Source organism: Apodemus sylvaticus, chromosome 4 (assembly GCF_947179515.1).
Source record: "Apodemus sylvaticus chromosome 4, mApoSyl1.1, whole genome shotgun sequence".
Lineage (NCBI taxonomy): Eukaryota > Metazoa > Chordata > Mammalia > Rodentia > Muridae > Apodemus > Apodemus sylvaticus.
This window is the reverse complement of record NC_067475.1, coordinates 104281655-104309594: the sequence shown is the minus strand read 5'-3', so window position 1 is coordinate 104309594 and position 27940 is coordinate 104281655. Positions and strand designations below refer to the sequence as shown.

The 27940-nt window shown below is 41.1% G+C and overlaps 1 protein-coding gene across 3 annotated transcripts in view; it reads right to left on the bottom strand.

The window, feature by feature from the left end:
* Positions 1-27940, bottom strand: part of Plch1 (phospholipase C eta 1) — a 183929-nt gene that overhangs the window by 5710 nt on the left and 150279 nt on the right. For 2 of the 3 annotated variants that reach the window (XM_052180408.1, XM_052180409.1), the window contains exons 11-20: positions 22767-22928; positions 21187-21258; positions 19171-19262; positions 13141-13238; positions 8881-9060; positions 8677-8784; positions 6889-7013; positions 5082-5166; positions 1723-1869; positions 1339-1418 (exon numbers count right to left, since the gene is read on the bottom strand). In XM_052180408.1, coding sequence (XP_052036368.1) covers positions 1339-1418; positions 1723-1869; positions 5082-5166; positions 6889-7013; positions 8677-8784; positions 8881-9060; positions 13141-13238; positions 19171-19262; positions 21187-21258; positions 22767-22928 — 1149 coding nt within the window. Of the gene's footprint in view, positions 1-1338; positions 1419-1722; positions 1870-5081; positions 5167-6888; positions 7014-8676; positions 8785-8880; positions 9061-13140; positions 13239-19170; positions 19266-21186; positions 21259-22766; positions 22929-27940 lie in introns of all 3 variants that reach the window. The other variant, XM_052180407.1, reaches the window with a different exon arrangement.

The window sequence follows — 27940 nt, the reverse complement described above, 5'->3', positions numbered from 1 at the left end:
CATACATTGAACATAACAAATGATTCAAAATTGATCATTTATTTAGGAATGAAACAAAAATCATATAGAATATTTGTATTTTATTTCTTGGCTAAGTTTTAAAGAAATCCTGGTGTTCTGCCACCTGATGTGAGCTAGAGATATTATATGATTATACTGGACTTTCTAGAATCCAGGAATTATCTTCAAATCATTTATATATGACTCTATTTAGGTTAACAGAAAGAGCCCGACAAGCTTTGTAAATAGGAACTCAAGTTTGAAAGGCTTTAACTTCAACATCAGAAATAGAAGCCATTTTGTTCCCTTCTGCTGACTGATAGGAGGCTAAACCTACCCACCCAACTCAGGTCCCAGTTGGTGGTCACAATGATACTGAAATTAGTCAATGATCCATGCCAGGCAACTTTCAGAGAATAACAAACTTATTTATAAAGCAGGTACTATTTTTACCTCACAGTTAACACATGGGTGGGGAGGTGAACTCCGAGAGAATGCCAATACCCTGGAGAAGCTCAAGGCAGCACAGACCACAGTAGCAAGCAGCATGGGGCAACCTGGGCACTGTTACATTCTATAATCCCTCCAAGTCACACCTAGTCCTGAAAATCCATAGCAGGGCCTGAGTCTCTAGCACTTGGCATGACCAGACGGCCACCCGCCGGTGGGCAAAGCACCACCCCCCTCCATAGTGAAGAGAGAAAGTTAGGCAGAACCAGAAACCTGTTAGTGAAATTCTGTCTCCCTTCCCTCTGATTTCACCTTCCCTATCTCCTTCTCCTTCTCTCTCCCCCTCCCTCATCATCTTCCGTTCATCCTAACCCGCCTTCTACGTCCCTCCTCTTTTTCTCTCTCAAGTTCTTCTGTAGGTACTTTTAAATCCATTCACACTTTATTTGTGGTTTTCAAATTACAGTTGTACCATATGAATGCTTCTTGCCTACACATGGCTAGGATCACAGTTAGACTAATATAGGGCATTCAATACACCTCTGAGATTCTACATTTCCTTCTGTAGAAAGTGCACCTTTTTTAGAATTACAATAACATTTAAACTTTAATGTTCTTCATTCTTGCCATCAAAATGATTGCCTAAAAGTGTGACAGGCTTCTGAATTCAATTAAACATAGACAGCACCCCTAGGAGGAAGGAACAAACATACCCCTGAATAGACAGAGGAACACGGGTAGACATGGCTGGAAGGATGTCTGAGTTCACTGAGCTCCTGATAGACACCCACAAAAAATACTTTGTCAAATGTACATTTCTTTTATGGAATCAGTAACTTCCACGAGGTCCATATTGTTGTTGTATGCCTATTCTCTGATCTTTCTCACCTTTCCAAAGATCTCATTGATTGTTATGTGAACGAAAATAGATGCTTCTGTGAGTCCTTCCAGGTAGACATGCCGGTACCCTGTAAAGGGGAAAAGAACTGGCTAGTTCAGTTGAATTTGTATTTGGCTTTCCAGAGAGGGCAAGAGAATTAAGTATCTGTCTTAACTATCATCCTTCACATTTTATACACCATGTGACATCACATCTGTCATATGTCATATAATAAATTTGATGAATATCCTGTTTTCCCCAGTCAGGTATTAAATCTTCCAAAAAGAAAAGATTAACCCAGCATATTCTAGGACCCAGATATTCCTCCCATACAGTAGAAAACAAACAGACAGAATAGGCAACCCAGAGGTAAAAGACTAGCTTGTACCAACCAGGCACGAGGCTGCTGAAGGTCACAGTCCTTTGTCCGACAAAGTCTCTTCCAATAGGATCATGGTCCCACACAAGGAACCGGACCAAAGCTATTTCTGGCATGTGAACCGTAAAAGTTAGGGTTTCTTCCCACACAGGGTTAAATCCTTCAAGAAATGGGAAAAACAAAAATCAGAAAAAGCAAAGGGCTTGGCTGGAAATGATTTAGCAGCAATGTCGGTAGAGCAGACAGTGAAAATTGCCTGTAATGTTTATTAAATTCATGAAGATGCCCAAGCCTCTCCAGGATGCCCTGCTAAAATAAAGCCTCTGAATTTACCCCACTGTTAGAAAATAATTGGTAGAAAAATTGCCTGTAAATTATCGCATCGATTCTATTAATCCCTGAAGCCCCATTGTATCAGGAAGCTTCTTAATAGTCATTAAAATGCTTCAATTAGCTTAAAAATGATAGTAGTATTCTAACAGTATTTTAGCAGAAATGTTACAGAAAGTTGCCCCCCTGATAGGATTGTATTACTCAGCTATCAAAGGGTCTCTTCCTATTCATAAGCTACCTTATAGTTTTTGATCCTCTAGTATATAGTCCTACTTAATTCCTACAGAGACACGTTTAGCAGGTCAAGTGCTGTGGGTTTCCTTTGTTTTGTGTTTTTTGAGACAGGGTTTCATTCAGTAGTCCAGGCTAGCTTCGAACTCACGATCCTCCTAGCTCCACCTCCCGTATGCTGGGATTAGACAGGAGCCACCACACCCAACTTGCTTTGTTTAAGTAAGAAAAACAAACATACCTTATCAAGTTTCAAACGAGAATTTTTCAAATTTGTGCAAGCATCATATGCTTATACTTTTGAAAGTCCAAAAGCATTTGTAACTCATTATAGTTTGGAGAATTGCTGTTCAAAGAAGTGTGTCTGACATCGTACAGTGAGCGAGAGTCCCAACTTGGATTGTGCTCTGTCTCATGAAGCAAGAACTGCATTTCCATACATATTGAAAATGAATGAGGGCACATGCCTTGGTTCAAAGACTGCTATAGCTCACATGTGGTTTGTTCCCTAATAATTTTAAGTGGCAATCTTCTCACCCATTGTAACTGTTATGGTGTAGAGCCAAGTGTAAGGTTGTCCTCCCATTGTGATCCTATGCCCAGGAAACGTTGATGACTCCATATCAAATGCTGCTGAGTTCCCACTAGAGCTCTTACAGGGCAAGCCTGTCTACCTCCAGGTTCCTCAGGTATCTGGGTTGCCATGTGATCTCTTACACATAAACCTAACATGATGCCACCAGCCATGATTGGAATCAGTGGGAGCAGCCCTTACGAACTCCAGTGTCATGTTGGTTAGACCTCCAGCCTCTAAAACCATGGGCTCTTTTTATAAACCTATTTCATTCATAATGACTTCCCTCAGTACTATTAACATAATGGAAAATGCATGAAGGCTAAATACAAAAGGACAAATGGCATTCACTTCTTAGTAAAATTTTCTCCAGCAAAATAATTACAAAAAATTACTAAAAAGTCTGCCATTTTGAAAGTTTCTTTTCTGAAAGAGGAAAGTAAGTTCTATCAAACATACACATTCAGGAGGAGTCAACCACTATGCTCTATAAAAAGCCTCAAGGTCATGAAATGACAGACTGAACATCAGAGAGTCTCCTAGTGAACAAAGGAGATTGTCTTTTCTGTTTGACTTTGTAATAAGCCTCAGTGACTTCTGCAACTAAGAAAGGAAGGAATAATTTCTTAAGTTCTGAGAAAATCCAACATAGGAAGGACTTCTCTAAGAGTGTTATATCCTGGGGCTTGAGAGAAGGCTTGGAGGTTGAGAGTACTGGCTGTTCTTCCAGAGGTCCTTAGTTCAATTCCCAGCAAACAAATGGTGGCTCACAACTATCTGTAATGGGATCTGATGGCCAATTCTGCTGTGCAAGTATACACGCAGGTAGAACTCTGTATACATAACAAGTCTTTTTTAAAAGAATGTTATTTCCTCATTGGTTCACCCCACTTTTGAACAATTAACATTTCTTCAAGGTCTTCCTATGAGCCACTGATTTTTCAATATTTTGATAACCTTGACTTCCAATTATTTTTAGAATATTTATTACTCTAAATTAAGAAAATATGTATGAAATAATACCTGTCACATATAGAACACAAAATGTAATTTTATTAGATTATCCAGAAAAATATGCTAGACTTGGGTAAATGTAATGCCTTCTCGCCACTGTTGAAATATTGGCCCCCTCACCATATGTAAGAACTGACTGTGCCAGTGCATTCTGGCCCAATCCTTAGATAGTTTCATGTTCAAAAAGACAAACAATGACAAGAACAAAAGCCAAGAGGAATTAATTAAACATGTAGACTTCAGAAACGAAAGCATCGAGGAAACTTATTTATGAGAGCACACACCTCACGTTATAAATAACACACTAAAAGAATTTCCCTGAGTTCTGAGTGCAGGTCTTTAAGATGTCATGCACACCTTTCAATAGAAAGACTTGAGGTCTGAGCTCAGGGCTTTAAGATGTCAGGCACGCCTTGCAATAGAAAGACTTACAAAGAGTCCCAGGAGTCTTGATCACAATAACATCATCAAAATAGACGATGTATCAATCCCAGCTCATCAGTTGTTAAGTTCAGTAGCTTTTGTTCTTGTCAATATTTGATTTTGTTGTTGTTGTTGTTTATCTGAGCATAAAAATATCTAAAGATTGTGCCAGAATGCCTGGCACAATCATTTCTTAAATATGGTGAGGGGCCAGTATTTCAGCGGCGGCGAGAAGGCATTATGTTTACCCAAGTTTGGCATATTTCTCTGTATAACCTTTCTTTCTTAGTTGCAGAAGTCACTCAGAGCTCATTACAAAGTAAACAGAAAAGAGAATCTCCTTTGTTCAGCAGGAGACTCTCTGATGTTCAGTCTGTCATTATTTCATGAGCTTGAAGCCTTTTATAGAGCTGAGTGGTTGACTCCTCCTGAGTGCCTGCCTGTGTGTGATAGCACTTACTTCCTTTTACAGAAAGGAACCAGAAACTTAGAAAGCAAGTGACTTTTTATCAATGTGTTTAACACACATTCAGATGGCAGTTACAGCTCTCAGCCATCTTGCTCTCCTAAACACTATACTTGTCCCTGTCCCTGCTGCACACCAGTGTTTGCTCTGCTAAACACTATACTTGTCCCTGTCCCTGCACACTGAAGCTGCTGCACACCCCCTCAGAGGGTTTCACACTACAGCTCAGAGCACCTCCTCCGGTGTACACACTGAAGCATACCTCGTCTCAGGGGTGGGGAGTGTACACATGGCAGTGCACCTCCTCAGGGGGTACACACTGCCACCTTACCGTTGTCATCCACCACACGAGTTTGGTCCTTGCAACAGTCTACTGGCAGCCCAATAATTTCAACTTCAACGAAAGGGTCAATGATCTGTATAAAAAAGGAGAAAGTGCTATGACTAGTGTCACATGCACTCATGTTAATTACTCTGAGAATAAACTAGCCAAATGTTCACATTTCAATAACACTTGATTTTTACTACATGCTTACTTAAAAAAAAATTATAGAATCAGGTATGCCATATTTAGATATATGAGTGAAGGGTGGCATTGAAACATTAAATTCTCTTTGCCAATATTTGCTAACGCTACCCAAACTCTCACTCAAAGAACCTACAATTTCAGTTTAGGGAGCATACTCAACTAAAGTGAGAGGGTCATCCATGCTCAAAACCTCAGAGAAGCTGCAATCACAGTGCAGGCCAAACATAGAAAGCAACCTAAATGTCTACCATGAGGGCTACATTATGCCAATGTCATAAAATCAATTTGATTTTAGAGAATCATTTTGTATCACAGAAGGATAAAGAAAAATAGCAATAAAAAGTTTTTAAACTGCATGTGATTGAGTTTAAAAAGAAAAAAATAAGACAATTTAAGGATGCTACAAACAGATGGGATATAGGTGTTACATTTGACAACATTGCATTTTGCTATAGTTTTATAGAACGCCTTTGTTCTTCATCAAAAGTGAGATAGTCACAAATGACTTTGAAGGAAAGCAAACATATATCCCCCAACATACTTATATAAGATATGTATATATGGGGGCAGAGCACAGTATGTGTTATAAAATGTACTAATTGAATTAGTGAATTTAGAAGAGACATTCATTGTACTATTCTTGCAACTTTATAAGGGTTGAAGACCTCTCAAAATGAAAAGCTTGAGAGACATAGGAGATGTATATCCGTTTCTTCAGACATAAAGATGTAAGCATACGCTTTCTGGTTATACCAATTAACTATTCCTGCTGTTGAGCACAGGGCAGGCGGTAAAAGCAGGAAAGGAAAACAGTGATGAGCCCGTGGGAGGCGGGGCAGCAGATATGGAGGCAATGACCGTGTCGGATGCTTTCCTGCCTGAGAGGTAGGGCACTGTGCTATCTGTTAATAAGTGCAGGGAGGTTGGAGAGAGCCAATATGGGATGAGGCCCAGAAGGCGACGTGTGTGTGCTCAGTACTGCATGGCACAGTGCTGCAGACGGCTCTGATGAATTATTCACTGTGGTATGATGCTGCAGAGCTGTGTGGCCCCAACCATGAGATCCAGATGTGGAGGTTGAGAAGGTTAGAGTGCAGAGAATGTGGAGCGATGGGTCAGCCCTGAGAGTAGCGCATGGAGACACAGCTCACCGTGGGGAGAAAACAAAAGGCAGCTGTAATCCTGCAACAAGGGGACAGAGCTGGTGACAGTGGCACGTGGCCACAAAGCATGAAGCCAAAGAGGAGGCAGCAGTGAGGAAGGCTGCAGGACATGTGGGATTCGGAAGTACGCTTTTGGCAATGTTTTTGTCAACAAGGACCTTAGCCTTTGTTCTTTACATTCTGACTTTAGCACTGGCTCCACTTTTGAACTGTGCGCTAGAATCACGCCTTCAAACCTACAAAACAGGTAATATGTAGAGACAAGAACTCTGTGACTGACAGAAAACCAGCTCCGGCCTGATTAGTGGAGGTCAGTGCTCACTTATAAACTCCCTCCTGCCCTCTCATAAACATCTACACCCACAACACACAGAAGCATACATTCCGCTAAAGACACTGAGACGATTTCTTGAACTTAACTAGCTGGAAAGTCAGGTGTAGCTTACCTCGCCTCGGTCTCCAAACATAGAGTCAGGGGGTTTGGGGAGTTGCTGTCCGCTGATCACTTTCAGTATGAGCTGTTTTTTGGGGTTGGCAGGAAGTGGGTCACCAGAGAAAGGGTTGAATGTCCCTAGGCCAAGAAAAACAGAGGTCAGTAGCGTAGGAACACATATACACATATACACAGGTGTATACATAACCATACAAGTTCCCACACACAGCTTAAGTTTGTCAATCAGAGGACCAACAGTAACAGTTATCACAGTGTTTGGTAGAACGAAGAAATTCTCATGTAACCATCAATGCCATTTTCTGCAGAAGCAGCAGCAGAAACTTTCAGAATATGGTTTTATTGTTCCCTGTTCCCAAGAGCCAGGGGATGGGCTACTTTAAAGCAAATGTGACTCAGATAAATAATTTTTTCAAATGCCTGTGGCATCAAGGAAGACAGTTGAATCAGATTCCAATAACTGGCTAAGCTATTTTGGGTCTAGAAAAAATACAGGAAAAAGAAAGAAAACCTGAAATTATGCAAAGAGGAATGTTATTGAAGTGGAAGTTTCTGGTTTCTTTGGAGACTCAGTCGTGTCATGTGGTGTTTTTGTGGAAGTCTCATGAGAAGGCATGCGGCCTTTTGCTGAGGCAGACATGTGAGAAGATGTTTTACTGCAACAGGGGTGGGAGATATCATGTGATGTTTTTCTGGAGCTGACGCTTGAGAGGGCAGGTGATGTTTGCAAAGAGTACAAATGGACGCCATGAGCAGTGTGAGCATGTGCTTGCACGGCTGGGCTTCGCTGGGCTTCACTGGGTTTTGCTGGTCTTCATTGAGAGAAGCGCACCAAAGACCTTCTTGTTCTGGCTGGTTCTCGCCACTTCCCCTGACTCTTAACGATTTGGTAGAGCCTTGCAGCTTCTGCTGGATCAAGCTTCTGCTATTGATTTGTGTTTGGTGTTTGTTATTGTACTGGACTACTGCTATCCTGATAACAAATAGTGGAATCACTGTAGGTACCGAGACCTGCGAGGCTTGTGACATCATAAAGTGACAATTAGGACAGTGTATAGGTCTGTTGCCAAGGCAACAGCCGCCATATACCCAGAATTCAATGGCCCACCTTTACCTGTAATTATGTCTTCACCCGTGTATATATATATATAACCGGGCAGTGTTTCTCCCCCTCCCTCTTTTCTCTCTTTCTCTTCTTCCTTCCCACCCGCTACCACTTTCCCCATCTTAAATAAAGTCCCATGTGGAACTGTTTGGCCTGGTGTATCTCATTGCGGTCCACATCTCCACCGCATCCCTGCAGCCCGCGCGGCCAGCGTGCAGCGGGCAGACTGGTGGCCTGTACTGTGGAGTAGGCAGGTGGACCTTTGCACAGAAAAACCAACAATCACCCCCAAAGAACTACTACTAAACAGGTCCACAACTCCTTTTCCTATTAATCTTCTTCCTCCCCTACCTCTGGTCAGTGCGGTAGAAGGGAGGGAGGTTGAAGTGTTTAAGAACCCAACATAAAACAGGTTTAGAAAAATCTAAGGCTTCCCTTTATTTTCTAATTCAGTGGATAATGTTCTTGCCATGAAGTCTGATAACCTTACTTAAGCCCATCTCTGGGGCCCATAATAATTGAAGGAGAAAAAAAGACTCCATACATTTGTCTTCTTCCTAGATATATTTAAACATACATGCCCACATTAATAATAATAATGATAATAATAAGCATGTACATCATGGGTTATCATCTGCTGCTGTTTACGACAGATGCAGCTATGAAGCTGGTACTTACCTTTGCACATTTGCTGGGGCTTGAGAATGTAGCCACAGTTGCCGTTTGCCTTGAATTTTGCTCGATTTATCTGCATCATTCGCCCTTCAGACTGGTAGTTCAGAGCCACTGTGAAAATTGAACGTTTGAGAGGATTAGAAACAACTGACAATTGGCAAGGTGGAGAGAGAAGGCAGAGCACCACTCCTCTCGGGTCATACACACCTAGCTGGCAGCCTGCATTCCAGTAGGGCAGAGGGTTGAAGTTGCTGGAATCGATGCGGTAGGCAGAGGGGTAAATCCTTGTGAGCTGTTTCTGGTTGTAGATCATGAACTGCTCTGACTTCTGCTGAACCACTTGATGTGCTCTAGTCTCGCTGAAGGACAGCACATTCCCTGTGGTCCCTGGAAGACAAAGAAATAGGGAAAGTGCTAAATGCATCAAAGTCAACCCTCTCACCCTTGCCCAAAGAAGTGGGTCCAACTTGCTAAGTTAACGACTGTAGACATTAAATCCACCAAAGACCATTCACAAATTAAACCACCCAGAACCAGAATGGGATACGAATGACTAACCTACTACATGGCAAGTTATATATAGAGCCACAGAAAGAAAGTAATGGGAAAAACAGAACTCAGAGGCACCCTGGCTGGTGGCAGCTCATGGATGCTGTCTGAACCTTAGGACAGGAGCCACTGTAACTGACTGAGACTCTGCTGCTTGTTGGAGCAAGAGGGTAGAGCATCTTTGCCTGACAAGTTATGCTGCATCTGGCTAAAGACAGAAACTTTTAGCTCAAACTTAAATAGGTATGAGCAAAATTTTAAGCAAAATTTGCTATTTACAAAAGCACAGTATAACCAACTCCTGACCAAGAAAGACCCTGAGATTCCATTCTCAGAACTCTGTTACCAATGCAAGCATATAAGAACTTCATTTGCCAAGGTGCCCCATTGTGAGGTCCCAAATTCTCCTAGAGTTCAATTGTTTCATTGATGCATGTCCTGTCAGCAGGAAGAGGCAGGACAAAATGTTATTTGTATGTGATGTAAACAACATCTTTGGCAAAGAGACAGGTAACAGTGAATAAATCAAACTGCATATGCAACTTACTTCTGACACCATGAAGACAAACATTAAAGATGCTGATTAAAACCTCACATGCAGGGCTGGGGAGCCTGCCCAGTGACTGACGGCACACTTGCTATGCAACTATGAGGACCTGAGTGCAGATACCCAGAGCCCATACAGATGCTGAGTGGGTGTGTGGCCTGTCTATAATTGCAGCTTGAGAATGTGGAAACAATGGAGCCCCACAGTAATCTAGCCAGCAAAACCAGCCTTAGTGGTGGGCTCTAGGTTTGACCGAGAGTCCCCCCCCCCACCTCAGAGAATGAAGCAGAAGAGCAAAGGAAGATGCTTGCAACATAAACCTCAGGCCTCTCCGTCCTTGGGGCTTGGAACTCCCTATGTGTGCCCAGCACAATGTGCATGCTGGACATATACAAGCAGCAACACGGATGCATGAAAATGAAAAAATATGAAAAGCATGTATCAAATACATGTACTAGATGACAACATTAGGGGTCTAATCAAACAAAGGAAAAATGCACTTTGATTAAGAAGAAAACTTAAGTTTTGAAGGTGTTTTGATTACTCATGGAACCAATCAGAACCTATTTGGAAGAGAGGCATAAGAGAGACAGTCCCTGTGGAGCAGGCCTATAAATGCCAGCAACTTGGGTGGCCAAGGAAAGATTCCTAGTTAAAGGATTTCCTGCACTAGAAAGTGAGTTCAATGCCATCTCAGGCAACCTAAATACTGTCCTAAAATCAACATAAGAAAAGATGCATGGACATAACTCAGTGGTAGAGCATTTTCTTAACACATACAAGGCCCTATACCCAGTCTCTAATTACTATGAAAGAAATAGATAAATAGTAATGTTTAAGAAACAAAGAAGACTTGTCCATCCATTCAGGCTTATAAAATACTAAAACAGAAGTGAAAATGCATGGGGCCTGTACCTAGGTCTCTTCTTGGACTATAAAACACTGTCAATACGGAATCTACAGATAAGATTATGACTACAGCTATACCTTCAACTCCATTCAGCCAATCCCTGAATCAATCTGAGAGCCACAGGCAGTCATCATTAGCAAGCATAGCTTGCTAGTTGAGAGTCTGAAGGGTTGTCTTATTCTCACAGATGGTGCTCATTTAAATTTTGTATAATGGCCATTGTTTTAAGAACGAATCCAAACCCAGGTGGAAGAAAAGTAATGTGAAGTAAAACTTCAAACATCTAAAATCCCCCATGTTGTCTCTATCCTTCTCTTGAAGCTTCTCTACAATGCCACAGAGCTACAATCCTACACACTTTCATAAGCCTCATATCCTGGGCTCCAAATGCTTACTCCCGTGCCTACAGCAAAAGCTACAGCAAAAGTCAGCCAGAATAAAGAGCAGACGTGCACAGAGCCTCGTTCTCATTCAAACAAGGGGAGTGTCTCACTCCACAGAAACAAGGAGTAGAATATAAGTTGCTGCGCTCAGACTATATGTCTGGCATGTTTGTTGGCAATGTGGTTGGTCAGGTACCTGTTGTCCTTGGGGCTACACTCCCTAGGTGTTAAAAGCCAGCCACTGAAGTGGTGGCACTCCACAACTGGAACTTGGATTCATCAGAGCTCAGAAGGAGGAGACAGGAAGACTTTAGTTCTTAACCTAGTGATTTCTCTAGCATGGGCCTTTCCTGAAAATAATTATTAATATATATTATTGACAGAACACATGAACAGAGTTTGCACATCTCAACAAAACTTAAATTGGATGTATGCACAAGTTCTGATGGGGAAAGCTTTGAACAGAGTTGGAGAAAATATACTTACTACAAACCCAGTTCTTATGGAGTGCCACTGTCATCAATATCTGAGTCATCTTTTCTGATTCTCCACATAAACAGATGCACTATGCTATCATTAAGATGAGCTTGCTTATTAAGCTCACATCAGTTAGTATTTTAATGGAATTGAGTTGTTTTACATAAAAATGAGCAATGCACTAATTAAGTACTGCTCATTTTATGTCTTTTTTAAAAAAGTAAAAAACAAACCAGGTAAGTTTCAGAGGTAAAAAGTACTCAATATTATGTTCCCAAAGTTACTAGGCTTATGATTGCCAAAGGAACTTATCAGTCAACATTGTCATTCTGTCAACCAGCTTTACCTTCAACTCCTTTCAGCCAATTCCTGTATTAATCTGAGAGCCACGGAGCAGTCATTATTAGAAAGCACGGCTTGCTAATTGAGAATCTGGAAGCATCTCTTATTCTTACAGATAGTGTTTATTTAAATTTTGTATAATAGACATTGCTTTAAGAAGGAATTCTAATATAGGTGGAAGAAAAGTCATCTTTCAATGAATAGAAGAAGATGTACTTATGGACTGTGCCCGATAAAAAGAACTGAGTGAAGAGTCTGAGGTCTGTGAGGAGGAGGGCCTTGTCCCACGCTGCCATCTTTGTGCTAACACCGCTGAAAGAGTGGACATTCTGATTTCCATTTCACTTCCACTAAAATTAACATTGATTGAAGTGCTTAATGGACTGTTGTACCCCAATAAACATTTGGTAAAGGACTCAAAGTGAAGACAAGGAACGAGCAACTGGGAGACTCAAAAATGAGCATGGTTGAGGCTGGACCCTCTCAGCTTAACGTAGTTGACTTGGTTGGAAACAGTGAAACGGGGCTGGAGAGAAGGCGGAGTCAAGAGCTCTTGCTAAGGGCCTGGGTTTGATTCCCGGCACCCTCATGGTGGCTAACATTCACCTGTAATTTCATTTTCAAAGGATTTAATACACATGTCTAGACTCAGCAAGCACAAAACATGCATGTGGTACACATACACACGTGTAGGCAAAACACTCATAAACATATATAAATACTCTTTTTCAAAAAAGAAGAAATGAAAATCTATGAGAACCAATGACAAGGAACCATGTCTATTTTTGTTAAAATTTCAGCCAGTGAAACAAACCACTTTATTCAAAGGCAAAATGTTTAATGAGAAAATATGGTCTCTCCAGAATATTGTTGTAGCTAATTAATTTACTCCTTCTCCTGGTCATTCACGTTTGAAATGGCTGGACCATCTGTGACCTGGTTAGGAAGGTAGGTCAGGTATCCACAGCTCAGGTCCTGGAGTAAGACCTGGCTATGATACCTTTGTTTTTCTCACAATAAAATCTTCTACCCTGTAGGAAATTTCTGCAACTTCCAGGCAATCAGACACCTACCAATAATCAACACAGACCCACATGTGAGACATGTGAGTTCCATCATGCAAGCTATCATTTTCCTGACAAATGAGATTGTCCTAGACAGTCCCGCAGAGCAGGAATGTCCTGGTCAGTGAAAGCATGAACTACCAATGGCGGAAAAGTCAAACACGTGGACCTGGGTGAGAGACTCTCGAGCCTTACCATCATCCACAATATCCTGGGCTGCCACGGAGTTTGTGTACACCACCAAGTCCGAGAGCTCTCTGCAGAGTTTCATGGTTCTCCTTCGGCGGCCCAGCCTGCAGAGCACACGCCCAAGTTAGTGAGTTTAGAGATGGAAGGGTTGTGAGCCTCTGGTTGCATCACTTTCCCCTTTATAAGGATGAGTAAGTGACCCTCCCCGGGAATTAATGAAAGCAGGACTAGAGCCCAGGTCTGACGACTCCTTCTCCTATGTCTATAGCATCTTGCTACTGAAATTTATTCAGGCTTTGCTGGAAATCAGCTTCTGTGAATCCTCTTATAAAAAACTTAGTTCTGTGGCTGCCCAGCTTGGGAGTCATCCCAGGAAACAGCTAGACTGAACTGGTATAGAAACATGTGGGTCATAAAACCTAAATATCTAAAAGAAAATGAACCCAATATTCAACAGTGTTTTTATTTTGGGGAATATAATTTGAAATATTTTTAGATAGTCTTTAAATAAAATATACATTGTATTATGTGAAACATGTATTATGTGAAATTCTCAGTTTTCCTAGGAACCTTCAAGGTTTTCTTCTTCCAAAACATGCCTTGAATATTGACTATATCCTTACATCTCCAAGCCCTACTCTTTTTTTTTTTTTTGTCTTTTTTTTTATTTGATATAATTTATTTACATTTCAAATGATTTCCCCTTTTCTAGCCCCCCCCCCACTCCCCGAAAGTCCCGTAAGCCCCCTTCTCTTCCCCTGTCCTCCCTCCCACCCCTTCCCAGTTCCCCGTTCTGGTTTTGCCAAATACTGTTTCACTGAGTCTTTCCAGAACCAGGGACCACTCCTGCTTTCTTCTTGTATCTCATTTGATGTGTGGATTATGTTTTGGGTATTCCAGTTTTCTAGGTTAATAACCACTTATTAGTGAGTGCATACCATGATTCACCTTTTGAGTCTGGGTTACCTCACTTAGTATGATGTTCTCTAGCTCCATCCATTTGCCTAAGAATTTCATGAATTCATTGTTTCTAATGGCTGAATAGTACTCCATTGTGTAGATATACCACATTTTTTGTATCCACTCTTCTGTTGAGGGATACCTGGGTTCTTTCCAGCATCTGGCAATTATAAATAGGGCTGCTATGAACATAGTAGAGCATGTATCCTTATTACATGGTGGGGAATCCTCTGGGTATATGCCCAGGAGTGGTATAGCAGGATCTTCTGGAAGTGAGGTGCCCAGTTTTCGGAGGAACCGCCAGACTGATTTCCAGAGTGGTTGTACCAATTTGCAACCCCACCAGCAGTGGAGGAGTGTTCCTCTTTCTCCACACCCTCTCCAACACCTGCTGTCTCCTGAATTTTTAATCTTAGCCATTCTGACTGGTGTAAGATGAAATCTTAGGGTTGTTTTGATTTGCATTTCCCTAATGACTAATGAAGTGGAGCATTTTTTAAGATGCTTCTCCGCCATCCGAAGTTCTTCAGGTGAGAATTCTTTGTTTAACTCTGTACCCCATTTTTTAATAGGGTTGTTCGGTTTTCTGGAGTCTAACTTCTTGAGTTCTTTATATATATTGGATATTAGCCCTCTATCTGATGTAGGATTGGTGAAGATCTTTTCCCAATTTGTTGGTTGCCGATCTGTCCTCTTGATGGTGTCCTTTGCCTTACAGAAACTCTGTAACCTTATGAGGTCCCATTTGTCAATTCTTGCTCTTAGAGCATACGCTATTGGTGTTCTGTTCAGAAACTTTCTCCCTGTACCGATGTCCTCAAGGGTCTTCCCCAGTTTCTTTTCTATTAGCTTCAGAGTGTCTGGCTTTATGTGGAGGTCCTTGATCCATTTGGATTTGAGCTTAGTACAAGGAGACAAGGATGGATCAATTCGCATTCTTCTGCATGCTGACCTCCAGTTGAACCAGCACCATTTGTTGAAAAGGCTATCTTTTTTCCATTGGATGTTTTCAGCCTCTTTGTCGAGGATCAAGTGGCCATAGGTGTGTGGGTTCATTTCTGGATCTTCAATCCTGTTCCATTGATCCTCCTGCCTGTCACTGTACCAATACCATGCAGTTTTTAACACTATTGCTCTGTAGTATTGCTTGAGGTCAGGGATACTGATTCCCCCAGATTTTCTTTTGTTGCTGAGAATAGTTTTAGCTATCCTGGGTTTTTTGTTGTTCCAGATGAATTTGATAATTGCTCTTTCTAACTCTGTGAAGAATTGAGTTGGGATTTTGATGGGTATTGCATTGAATCTGTATAGAGCTTTAGGCAAAATGGCCATTTTAACTATATTGATTCTACCGATCCATGAGCATGGGAGGTTTTCCCATTTTTTGAGGTCTTCTTCCATTTCCTTCTTCAGAGTCTTGAAGTTCTTGCCATACAGATCTTTCGCATGTTTGGTAAGAGTCACCCCAAGATACTTTATACTGTTTGTGGCTATTGTGAAGGGGGTCATTTCCCTAATTTCTTTCTCAGCCTGCTTATCCTTTGAGTATAGGAAGGCCACTGATTTGCTTGAGTTGATTTTGTAACCTGCCACTTTGCTGAAGTTGTTTATCAGCTGTAGGAGCTCTCTAGTGGAGTTCTTTGGGTCACTTAGGTAGACGATCATGTCGTCTGCAAATAATGATAGTTTGACTTCCTCCTTTCCAATTTGTATCCCTTTGACCTCCTTATGTTGTCGAATTGCCCGAGCTAGTACCTCAAGTACAATATTGAAAAGATAAGGAGAAAGGCGGCAGCCTTGTCTGGTCCCTGATTTCAGTGGGATTGCTTCAAGTTTCTCTCCGTTTAGTTTGATGCTGCAAGCCCTACTCTTTACCCCAGAAAAATCTCCACAGGCCACATTATTGTTAATATGCATACACACATTACTCCTCCAGAAGAAATTTAACTATCAAACTCATATCAAACTCGTCAGAGCTCATCGACACCATTCAATAATAGGCACACAAGAGGCTGAGCAATGTCACTAGTCAATAGCAAAGTACAAACAGAACAAGAAGGGATGGTGCCTTGTCTATGAGGGTAGCTATAACTAACAAGGCAGGTGAGTGAAAGCAACATAAACAAAAATGGTGCAAATCCCTTGGCATTGGTCCAGTGAAGAGTTACATTGTTACTTAGCAATTCTACACCAGTGTAAAATCCTGTACTTGCATATACATGGCAATATATTTTTTTCACAACCAACAAAGTGAAAGCTACCAAAATTTTTCTAACTTCTGAGTGAATACATAAAATGTAGAAGAGTCATGTGGCTGGCAGCTCAGCAATAAAACTGTACAGAGTACACACATGTGCTACAATGGGAGTGAAGCTTGAGAACACAAAACTAAAAGAAGCCAAATATTTTTAAGAGGTCAAATATTGACAAGTATAAAGTCTCCCCAGAGACAGGACGTATACTAGGGAGAGGAGAGGAGAGTGACTGCTCTTGGGTAAAGATTTCTTTCTTGGGATCATGAAAATGTTTGAAAACTAGATAGTAATAATAAAAATTGAACAAATCAGAAAGAAATCCTCATCTTGGTGGTGACATGAGATATCCAACCAATCAAAGAACTATGGGCAAAATGTTTCTTACATGGTTCATTTTGTCAAAGAGGCATGGATGCAAGCACGGATAAAAACAGTTGAAAGAATGTTTATGTATTCCTTATTATAGAATTAGGAGACCCTGTAGCCATGAAAGAGACCTGTGAAAGGCTGATGATTATGAGTCTGTGTAAGATCATGCTTAAATTCACAAGCAGAACCCCCAAGACATGGAGGCATGGAGACATTCTACATTGTCATCCTTTTCTACTCTTCACCCTGAGATTGAACTGGATTGACCAAGTCCCAGGGTGGCCATCTGAGATGCTCAGGCTCTCACAGGTATTGGGGCAAATCTCTAACTGACTCAAGAGCAGCGTGTAAACTGAGCTTGTGTAACACCTGTAAAGGCATCTCATTGAATGCAAGAAGAATAATGTGGCTTTTCAAACACTTCCTTACCTATGTGCCAGACACTTTGATTTAAAAATTGTTAGTAAAGGTCTTTGAAAGGTGTTCCTGTCTCTCCTATATCTTTTGCTCTAGCAGTCAAATTTTCTATACATTTCTTATTTGTCCTTACTAGCCAGTGTATGATGTGTATACATGCCATTAGAGCTCATATAAAACTCTACCTGAACACTGATGCTGAATTTCTATAAGGCCTCTATGGCTTTAATTTCTCTGTTGGGTAAAGAGACAATGTTATGTTTGTATGTATGCACATGTGTATATGTGCTCACTCTTGTGCATATCTGCCTATCTGTATGTCTGTCTGTCAGCCCATCCACACCTATTGGCCCACCTACAATATGGCTTATGTTCCTTTGTGGCTGTCCTGATCACACTATAGATCACTAGGTTCTAAAAACAGTCATCATGAACACATTGACAATAGCTTAAAAGGGGGAGCAGGATCCTGTATACACCTAGTATCCCCCTTCTATTTTCAGATCGTATGTTTAGTGTTGCTTTAGTTCTCTGAATATTATAGTTATTATTCCTCTGTCACATGAATAGCTGGCAAGGATTTTCTCCAGACTCTCTTATTGAAGACACTGTGCACTCTGGTTGTAGGACATGGAGAAATCAAGAAAAAACTGACTGGAAGCTTCCTTCTTGCTGAGTAGCTTCCACAGTGCTAGGAGATGGTCTGCAGTCCACTGTGGGAGAAACATCAAAATCTTACCTAACTAAGGACCCTGTACTAGGTAAGACATGCTTACTGGTGAAATAGTGGCTTTACTAAGTGTGGGTAACCAGGAGTGCCAGCTGCTTCCTAAGTGGGTTTGAAGACTTTCATGAAAGGGAATATATGTTGGCACTATAGACATAATGAAAACTGGATAGCCGAGGAGATCACAGGCCTTACAAGAAAACTACTACTGTTGTTTTGCTAACAAATTGCTATCTAACTACTCAGGTTTGTAACCATAGCGTTCTGCTGCTCCCAGCCTTGAGCAGAGAAGCTGCCTAATATAATGGGCAGCAGTTAATAGGAAGACTTGAAACTATAAGATCAGAGAATTAGTGTTTGCTCTGAATGAAACATCTCTATCACCGCTTCAAGGCTTAGGGAACATCATAGAAGACAGGGAAGAATGTTAAGAATCAGAGAAGGAGTGTTATGAAACACTGTCTTCTGGCTGTGAGGTGGACAGTGCAATTATAAACACACAGCAGCTATGGATAACAGCACAAGGGCACTAGACCTTCAGCTTTCCATCATGGACGAGGGAGACGATCATGAGGTTCTACCGCTCCCTGAGGAACGGCTGGCAGTTAAATGGGTCTGAGAAGAAGAGAGTATCCCTTTGGTCAGTGGCAGAGCGACTGACAAGTCTCATTAGAGTCAGCAAATGACCCTGTACTCATCCTCATGTCAGTAATCCTAATTCATCTCAGTGGGTCCATGTTGGGAAGAAGCGAGTGAGCAGGAGTTGGAAAGGGCTGAGAGAAGGCGATCATGGGTAGATATCACCATAATACAGTGTATATCAGTGTAAAATTGTCAAAAATAATGAAGTAGTAGCTAATATATTTACCAGTTCTTGAATGGAGTTGGAACCCACCATGCTAATATCTTTAATCCTTCTGTAACTTTGAGAGATGGAAAGCTTACCTTGTTCAGTACTCATGATGATAAATGGAGGAGTAAATACCTCAAGCCTGGCTCTAACCATGTGCTTATTCTATCTGTAAACCCCTCTGCCACTCCTCTGTGCATCTGCACAGTCCTCTTCCTCTCCGAAGACCTTTTCCCTGATACCTACTGCAGCTAGTACTTATTCAGGATCCCACTGGTGCCATGTTTTCTCCCTACAGTATCGCTGTTTTGATCTTCGCATTTCCCTCCCATGCCCTAGTGTGTATGCCCCATTGTCTAGACACACACTAAACTCAACATACACAGCTAAAACAACCAGGATAATGGAACGGGGAGGCTGTGGGAGTCTGGGCAACAAGCACAATGATGCTTTCTTACCTGTACAGCTGACCTCCCTCCTTGCCAGGATTCTGAAGTATATCATCCTCGTCATCAGTGCTATAGGATTTAGAACGTGATTTCGTAGTTTTCTGCTAGAAAAATCATAGTAAACTTACTAACTCACCACACTAGGCACATTAACAATATACAGAGATTGGATTTGATTTTTAAACATATACACACTCACATGCTCTCACACAGACACATGCTCACATACACACACACACATACACACACACACACACACAAACGAGTGCGTGGGTTGGGGGCTATGTATGCAGTAAGAGTGACCAGCTACTTTTTTCAACCATTAAATTAAAAAAAAATCTATAGACACCCTTATATTATACCAGCAATACAAAATTTAAAATTTCATGCCCAGAAGCCAATTTCTAAGCCACATAAAATTGAGATCTTAGAAAAATTTTAGTCGTGTACTTTGAAGGTGTCCACAAGAGAGAACTGAAATTAAAGTATCTATTTAAATAATTATAAAGGGAAATGTCCTTTTGTATGGAAGCTTACTGTTGGTAAGTGATAAAAGACAAATTTGGTTCTTAAGACAGAGGTGTATTAAGTTAAAAACAGGACAGCACACACGCACATCATCATCTAAATCAAACTGCTCCGTGGCCCATTAAGTTTGTGGCCCACTTTCAGGTATAATCATAAAACAGAAACTGCTCCTCACAGGGCATGAGCTAAAGTCTCCAGAATTAATCTGTTGTCTTCTGGACAGGTCTTTGAGGGGGATGTGGTTTCTCTCCATACTGGAGACTGCTCATTATTTAGGTAACAAAAAACAAAAACAAAAAAAAAACCAACAAAAAAACCAACAAAATAAACATCGGATACCCCTGTCATTGTCAGAAGTCTTGGGACCAAACATGTAGCTCCCACAAAGGCTGCACATCTGGAAAGTATGCTTTGGACATCTGAGGAGAATACTCTGAAACACTTCACCTGCTGAGCCATCTCAGTGGCCCAGTGACTGATTTCTTGTATAACATTTTCATCTTTATTGAGGTGTCATGTATATTTGCAAAAGTACACAGCTTTAAGTGTACACGTGTACAAAATGATGATTTCCACAATGTGGAAATAACAAATGAGGAAGTAGAATCTTCCCTGCTCCTTCGAATCCTTCTGCTCTTCCCACTTGGTCCCAACTTCCCCTCAAAGGTAATCACTCTCTTCAATCACTATCCTAACTTCTACCCTATAACATTGTTTACATGATTTGGAATTTCCTACAAAGATTCTTGGAGTGCATGCATTCTGGGTCTTACTTTTCTGGCTCAAACCATGTTTGAAAGATTATATCACTGCACATAGATAGAGCTGTGCCCTTTTCATGGCTGTTCAACGGTTCAGATGTGAATATACATTTTAATTGATTCTATAGTTAATGAGCATGTGGACTGTTTACTACTTGTTCTATTACAAATGCCAGTGTTCAACTGTTGCTTCCATCTTTACCATAAACCTAAGAGTGGAGCTGCTAGGGAGAACGGTCACACTGCATACCAGAGTGGTTTCTGTGCCCCAGTAGAGTAGGTACATGCTGCTCCTTTTCCTGATGCTTGGGTTTTGTAGTCTTTTTATGCTGTTAATCATGGTGTCCGTGAAATCACAGAGTAACTGTGATTTGCACTTCCAAGATGCCCCTGCCATATGTTATGCTCTTTTGTAATGGTTACTTTTAAGCTTTTGACTTTGTTTTGTTTTTGAGAAATGTGAACTGCCCATCTTATTTATTGGGATGATTTAAGAATTCAGAATATGAGTCTTTTGTTGGATATGTTTATTTCAATGACTTCCAAAATTCAACTTGAATTTTGATACTTTTGATTAATAGCAGTACTAAATATCAAAGTTGTTCAAATTTCTAACCATTCTTTTTCTGAAGTTATCTTCAGCCATTCCAAGGTCATCACAATACAGTGTTGCCCTGTTATGTACAAGATCTTCAAATTAACTGCATTAGGCACATTTAGCATTCTTAGTTTATACCTTGTGTTTCCCAAAGTTGGCCATCAGGGATCGCCCATGGGACTTCTTTCCACTTTCCTTCACATCCAGGTTCTGCAAAATAAAAGCATAACATAAAGGTGTTTAAGACTTTTTGTTCTGCTTAGCTCTGGCAGATGCCAGGGGGACGCTCTCTTCTCTTTGCCTGCTACATCTCTTCCTGCTTCACACCTTGAATATCTCAAATGTGGCTGTGTCTGATGCCAGAAGGGGGACACTGTCATGGATGCCAGGACACAGCAGTTGCCTATGGCTTCCCAAAGCTGGAGCCTGGCTCTCAGAACAGCCAGCTGTGTCAACCCTCAGTTCCCATTTACCAAACGCCTAAAATCAGAAAATGGTCTTTCGAGCATCCTGCATAGAGATAAATCATTTCCAGCTAAGAGAGGTTTCAATTTTGGAAAATAGCCAGAAGCAGGTAAGAGCCACATCTGCTAAGTCCAGAAAAGCCTCATAGTAAAAACTGTTGTTTGGGGTTTTAAAGTATTAAAAATAAAACCTAGTCACATCACTTTCATTCACTTAGGGAAATCACTGTGAAGCTTATCTGTGCATTGAAACCATTGCCTTCCTGCCAGGCATCAGGGAATGGAATTTCAGCCTTAGAAGGCTTCTCACATGGGTGAATTTTCCAGGTAGAGACAGTGATCAAGTCTCTTTTGTGCTAGCCTATGGCTTGGGACAGAAATGCACTTGTTGAAAGGGTTAGGATGCTTTTTCAGTTGTTGTCCCTGAAATCCATTGTATGGAAACTTGCAGACTCTACCCACCAAGGGCTCTGGGTAAATGGAGAGAAACATGAATACAACAAAGATGGGTGAGCAAGACCGGAAGAAAATGCAAGAAGTACCTGCTAAAGTAATAGACAGACATCACAAGTATGATTCATGGGAGAGATGGTAAATAAAAACCCAGGAGCTGGTTGGTGGGAAAAACCATCCAAAAATGTGAGGGGTAGGTGCTGGGACTTACAGGCTGCTGACGAATTGTTGCCTACTTTATGTGAGTGTGCTGCCTACGAAGACCTAGTAATAAGAATCATTAACTGTTCAAACCTTATGGGATTAGAAAGGTAGCTCTATTGAACATTGATCATAGGGTTGACACTAGTATCCTGAGGCTAGGGGAAACAGTACTGCCACCAAAGCCACACCCCTTCTCTTGGTCTCAGTTTTCTCATCTGATAAACAAAAGAAGGATGAGCCAATTAACATGTGAGTTCCGTGGTAATTCTATATTGGTAGGACTATGACACTTATTGTTCCAACTGGAATGATTTAAGGGTGAAATTGAGCACATGTAATAGGATACCAGGTCAATAGTACACAGCAGAGCTCTCTCATACCATCTGAGATAGAAGCTGACTTGAGTTTGAACGACTATACCCCAGGGAAGCAGTAAGGTACTACATACATTCTCATTTACTCTGTACTAGGATTTTGTTTCTATTACTTTATGAAGACAGAAAAAGAAGTTTGAGAAGCACTCCAGAAAGGAAAAACGCTCCGAAACCAAAGAAGAGGGCATGTTTGGTTTTTCCTTGTTCAACAGGAATTTTCTACCTGCTTCAGGTGTGCATTTAAGCCTTCATGTGTGGCCTTGAGTAACGCCCTCACTGTGAAACTGTCCGGATCTTCTTTGTCTCGAATCTGAGACTCCTTCAACAGTGACTCCAGCTTTTTCCGTATGAAAGACTCTACCTGGTGTTCAGTGGTCCCGTTACTCTGCAAACAATCAAATCATACAAAGAATCCCCTGAGAAACAGACTCACAATACTGAGTTTATAATCTCAGGATCTCTCAGTAACCTATAAGAAATTAAGATATTTGTTGTACAAGTTTGCTCCCCTTAGACCAAAAGAAAAAAAAAAAACTCTAGAGTGCCTGATTATCAAAAGCTCACCCTCCATCAGCTGCTGTTCAATTGGCTGCACTTCAACATTGTTCACATTTACAAAGTTGTATTCCATTTCATTTCACTGATCTAGAGTCTGAAGCCTTGAGAAATAAAGCAAATGGCTTAAAGTTTACAGAGTTAGCCAGTAAGTGAGGTAAGAGTATAAACTATTCTCCCCTGATACTTCAAGATTTCACCAGGCGGCAAGCCAGGAAATCCTTCTGGAGACTAAGCTTTCTAAATCTACCTAGTTACATTGGAGTAAAAAAAAAAAAAATGCTATTTTTTTTAAAATGACTTCCTTCATTGAGAGGCAAAGAATGCTATGAAGTTCCAAGGCTGCTAGCAATTCCAAGACAAAATTTCTCTCTGGTTTCCAACTCCCCGATATCAGTAGAGGGCATACAATGTTGACAGATGCTATGACTCACTATTATAATTATTTTTAAAATCACAACCAATTTCAAGGCTTTCAGAAGCAAAGCAATGCCAGTATCTCATACAGATATTGTGTCAAGGCCCATCCCTTCCTGGAAGCCTCACACAGCAGTGTCTAGCCTCTGTGTCTTCTCACAGACCAGTGGCCCCAGGCTCTGGCCACCACTCCTCTGATCTTTCTTTCTTTCTTTTTTTTTTTTTTATTTTTTTATTCGATATAATTTATTTACATTTCAAATGATTTCCCCTTTTCTAGCCCCCCCCACTCCCCGAAAGTCCCGTAAGCCCCCTTCTCTTCCCCTGTCCTCCCTCCCACCCCTTCCCACTTCCCCGTTCTGGTTTTGCCGAATACTGTTTCACTGAGTCTTTCCAGAACCAGGGACCGCTCCTCTTTTCTTCTTGTACCTCATTTGATGTGTGGATTATGTTTTGGGTATTCCAGTTTTCTAGGTTAATAACCACTTATTAGTGAGTGCATACCATGATTCACCTTTTGAGTCTGGGTTACCTCACTAAGTATGATGTTCTCTAGCTCCATCCATTTGCCTAAGAATTTCATGAATTCGTTGTTTCTAATGGCTGAATAGTACTCCATTGTATAGATATACCACATTTTTTGCATCCACCCTTCTGTTGAGGGATACCTGGGTTCTTTCCAGCATCTGGCAATTATAAATAGGGCTGCTATGAACATAGTAGAGCATGTATCCTTATTACATGGTGGGGAATCCTCTGGGTATATGCCCAGGAGTGGTATAGCAGGATCTTCTGGAAGTGAGGTGCCCAGTTTTCGGAGGAACCGCCAGACTGCTTTCCAGAGTGGTTGTACCAATTTGCAACCCCACCAGCAGTGGAGGAGTGTTCCTCTTTCTCCACACCCTCTCCAACACCTGCTGTCTCCTGAATTTTTAATCTTAGCCATTCTGACTGGTGTAAGATGAAATCTTAGTGTTGTTTTGATTTGCATTTCCCTAATGACTAATGAAGTTGAGCATTTTTTAAGATGCTTCTCCGCCATCCGAAGTTCTTCAGGTGAGAATTCTTTGTTTAACTCTGTACCCCACTTTTTAATAGGGTTGTTTGGTTTTCTGGAGTCTAACTTCTTGAGTTCTTTATATATATTGGATATTAGCCCTCTATCTGATGTAGGATTGGTGAAGATCTTTTCCCAATTTGTTGGTTGCCGATCTGTCCTCTTAATGGTGTCCTTTGCCTTACAGAAACTCTGTAACCTTATGAGGTCCCATTTGTCAATTCTTGCTCTTAGAGCATACGCTATTGGTGTTCTGTTCAGAAACTTTCTCCCTGTACCGATGTCCTCCAGGGTCTTCCCCAGTTTCTTTTCTATTAGCTTCAGAGTGTCTGGCTTTATGTGGAGGTCCTTGATCCATTTGGAGTTGAGCTTAGTACAAGGAGACAAGGATGGATCAATTCCCATTCTTCTGCATGCTGACCTCCAGTTGAACCAGCACCATTTGTTAAAAAGGCTATCTTTTTTCCATTGGATGTTTTCAGCCTCTTTGTCAAGGATCAAGTGGCCATAGGTGTGTGGGTTCATTTCTGGATCTTCAATCCTGTTCCATTGATCCTCCTGCCTGTCACTGTACCAATACCATGCAGTTTTTAACACTATTGCTCTGTAGTATTGCTTGAGGTCAGGGATACTGATTCCCCCAGATTTTCTTTTGTGGCTGAGAATAGTTTTAGCTATCCTGGGTTTTTTGTTGTTCCAGATGAATTTGATAATTGCTCTTTCTAACTCTGTGAAGAATTGAGTTGGGATTTTGATGGGTATTGCATTGAATCTGTATATTGCTTTTGGCAAAATGGCCATTTTAACTATATTGATTCTACCGATCCATGAGCATGGGAGGTTTTCCCATTTTTTGAGGTCTTCTTCCATTTCCTTCTTCAGAGTCTTGAAATTCTTGTCATACAGATCTTTCACATGTTTGGTAAGAGTCACCCCAAGATACTTTATATTGTTTGTGGCTATTGTGAAGGGGGTCATTTCCCTAATTTCTTTCTCAGCCTGCTTATCCTTTGAGTATAGGAAGGCCACTGATTTGCTTGAGTTGATTTTATAACCTGCCACTTTGCTGAAGTTGTTTATCAGCTGTAGGAGCTCTCTAGTGGAGTTCTTTGGGTCACTTAGGTAGACGATCATGTCGTCTGCAAATAATGATAGTTTGACTTCTTCCTTTCCAATTTGTATCCCTTTGACCTCCTTATGTTGTCGAATTGCCCGAGCTAGTACCTCAAGTACAATATTGAAAAGATAAGGAGAAAGGGGGCAGCCTTGTCTGGTCCCTGATTTCAGTGGGATTGCTTCAAGTTTCTCTCCATTTAGTTTGATGCTGGCTACCGGTTTGCTGTATATTGCTTTTACTATGTTTAGGTATGGGCCTTGAATTCCTGTTCTCTCCAAGACTTTAAGCATGAAGGGATGCTGAATTTTGTCAAATGCTTTTTCAGCATCCAATGAAATGACCATGTGGTTTTGTTCTTTGAGTTTGTTTATGTAGTGGATTGTATTGATGGATTTCCGTATATTGAACCAACCCTGCATTCCCGGGATAAAGCCTACTTGATCATGGTGGATGATCGTTTTGATGTGTTCTTGGATTCGGTTGGCAAGAATTTTATTGAGTATTTTTGCATCGATGTTAAATCAGGACCAACTAGACCATCTAAACAGTCCCATAATGCCTAAAGAAATAGAAGGAGTCATAGAAAGTCTTCCAACCAAAAAAAGCACAGGACCAGATGGCTTCAGTGCAGAATTCTACCAGACCTTCAAAGAAGAGTTAACACCAATACTCTTCAAACTATTCCACAAAATAGAAACAGAAGGAACACTACCCAATTCCTTCTACGAAGCCACAATTACGCTGATACCAAAGCCACAAAAAGATCCAACAAAGAAAGAGAACTTCAGACCAATTTCCCTTATGAACACTCCTCTGATCTTTAACTGCTTTCACCTCTCTCTTTGTCCAGATCTGCTCCAGTTGCCAAACTGGTTATTCAACCTGTTGCCCAAGAACATCCCACCAAAGCATTTAGGGATGGTGCCATTTCACAGTAACTAGTCCCACATTACTTATTACTAAGAGGTCATTCTATCTTTCCCCTGAGGAATAAACAGCTCTTTAATTCTGAATGTATTTCACAAAATCCTATAAGAACAAGGCAATATAAACATTGTAGGATGTTTTTTAAAGAACACCTATGCCATCAGGAACTGCTATATTTCCCTACTTATATCACATATATTAATGTGTTTAAGATATTCAATTAACAATGCATAACACCCATTATAGAATCAGGCTCTGGAGACACAAAGATGAAAAAGAGTTTGCACTCAACTTCAGAAGTAGTCACACACAGTACACCAGTCACAGGGATGCTGGGAAGAGCATACCATTCCTGCTACATGTTGGAGGATGGTTTTGTGCACTTTGTATCAAATACTGATTTTTGTACCCAGAAGTCTGGTTGCAGTCTGGACTTTGGTATTATCATTATTATGTAGCATCTCCTGATTCAATATCCTGTAAACATCGTTCTGTATCATCTTCTGATTGGACAGCCAGTAATGTGGCAGGAGAAGGGAGTCACATCAGAACATGGATGAAGAAGGAGGCCAGGGAATGACTAGGATGGCAGGTAATGACCATGGCTGGGAAGTAGACCAGGCCAGCAATGTCAGATTAGAATAGTTCCGAATCTGCCCAGCTGTAGCGCCTAGAGCTTTTAATAAATATAAAATTCTTTGTTATTATTCAGGGCAAGGGTGAGCATACAAAAGCCAAACTTGTGCAGCTGGGTGAAGGCCCCAGAGCAAAGACTGACCAGATAGCTAAGTGTTTAAGAGTGAGGAAGAAGCCAGGCAGTGGTGGCGCACGCCTGTAATCCCAGGACTTGGGAGGCAGAGGCAGGCGGATTTTTAAATTCAAAAGGCCAGCATGGTCTACAGAGTGAGTTCCAGGACATCCAGGTCTACACAGAGAAACCCTGTCTAGAAAAACAGGCAAACAAAACAAAACAAAACAAAAAACAAACAAAAACAAAAACAAAACCCAGCAACAACAACAAGAGTGAGGAAGAAAAGGACTTCCCTGAACAAAGGAGTCAATCACGCCCCTTGGCAGCTCTGAAGAGAGGGAAGTATTTTGGAGGCTGAAGAACTTGAAAACTGGAGATGGGGCAACTAAGAGTTTCACATAAACAATACTTTAAGAATAACAACAGTCTGGGAACATATGTCAAAGGAGGACAGGAGCCTACAGATGAAAATCCAGACACACCAGTTGCTGTCACAGGCACCTAATAGTAGCCACACTAGGGTTCTGGGGGATCAGAGAGAGTTTTGGAGGAAATTCATTTTGATTGAAAAAA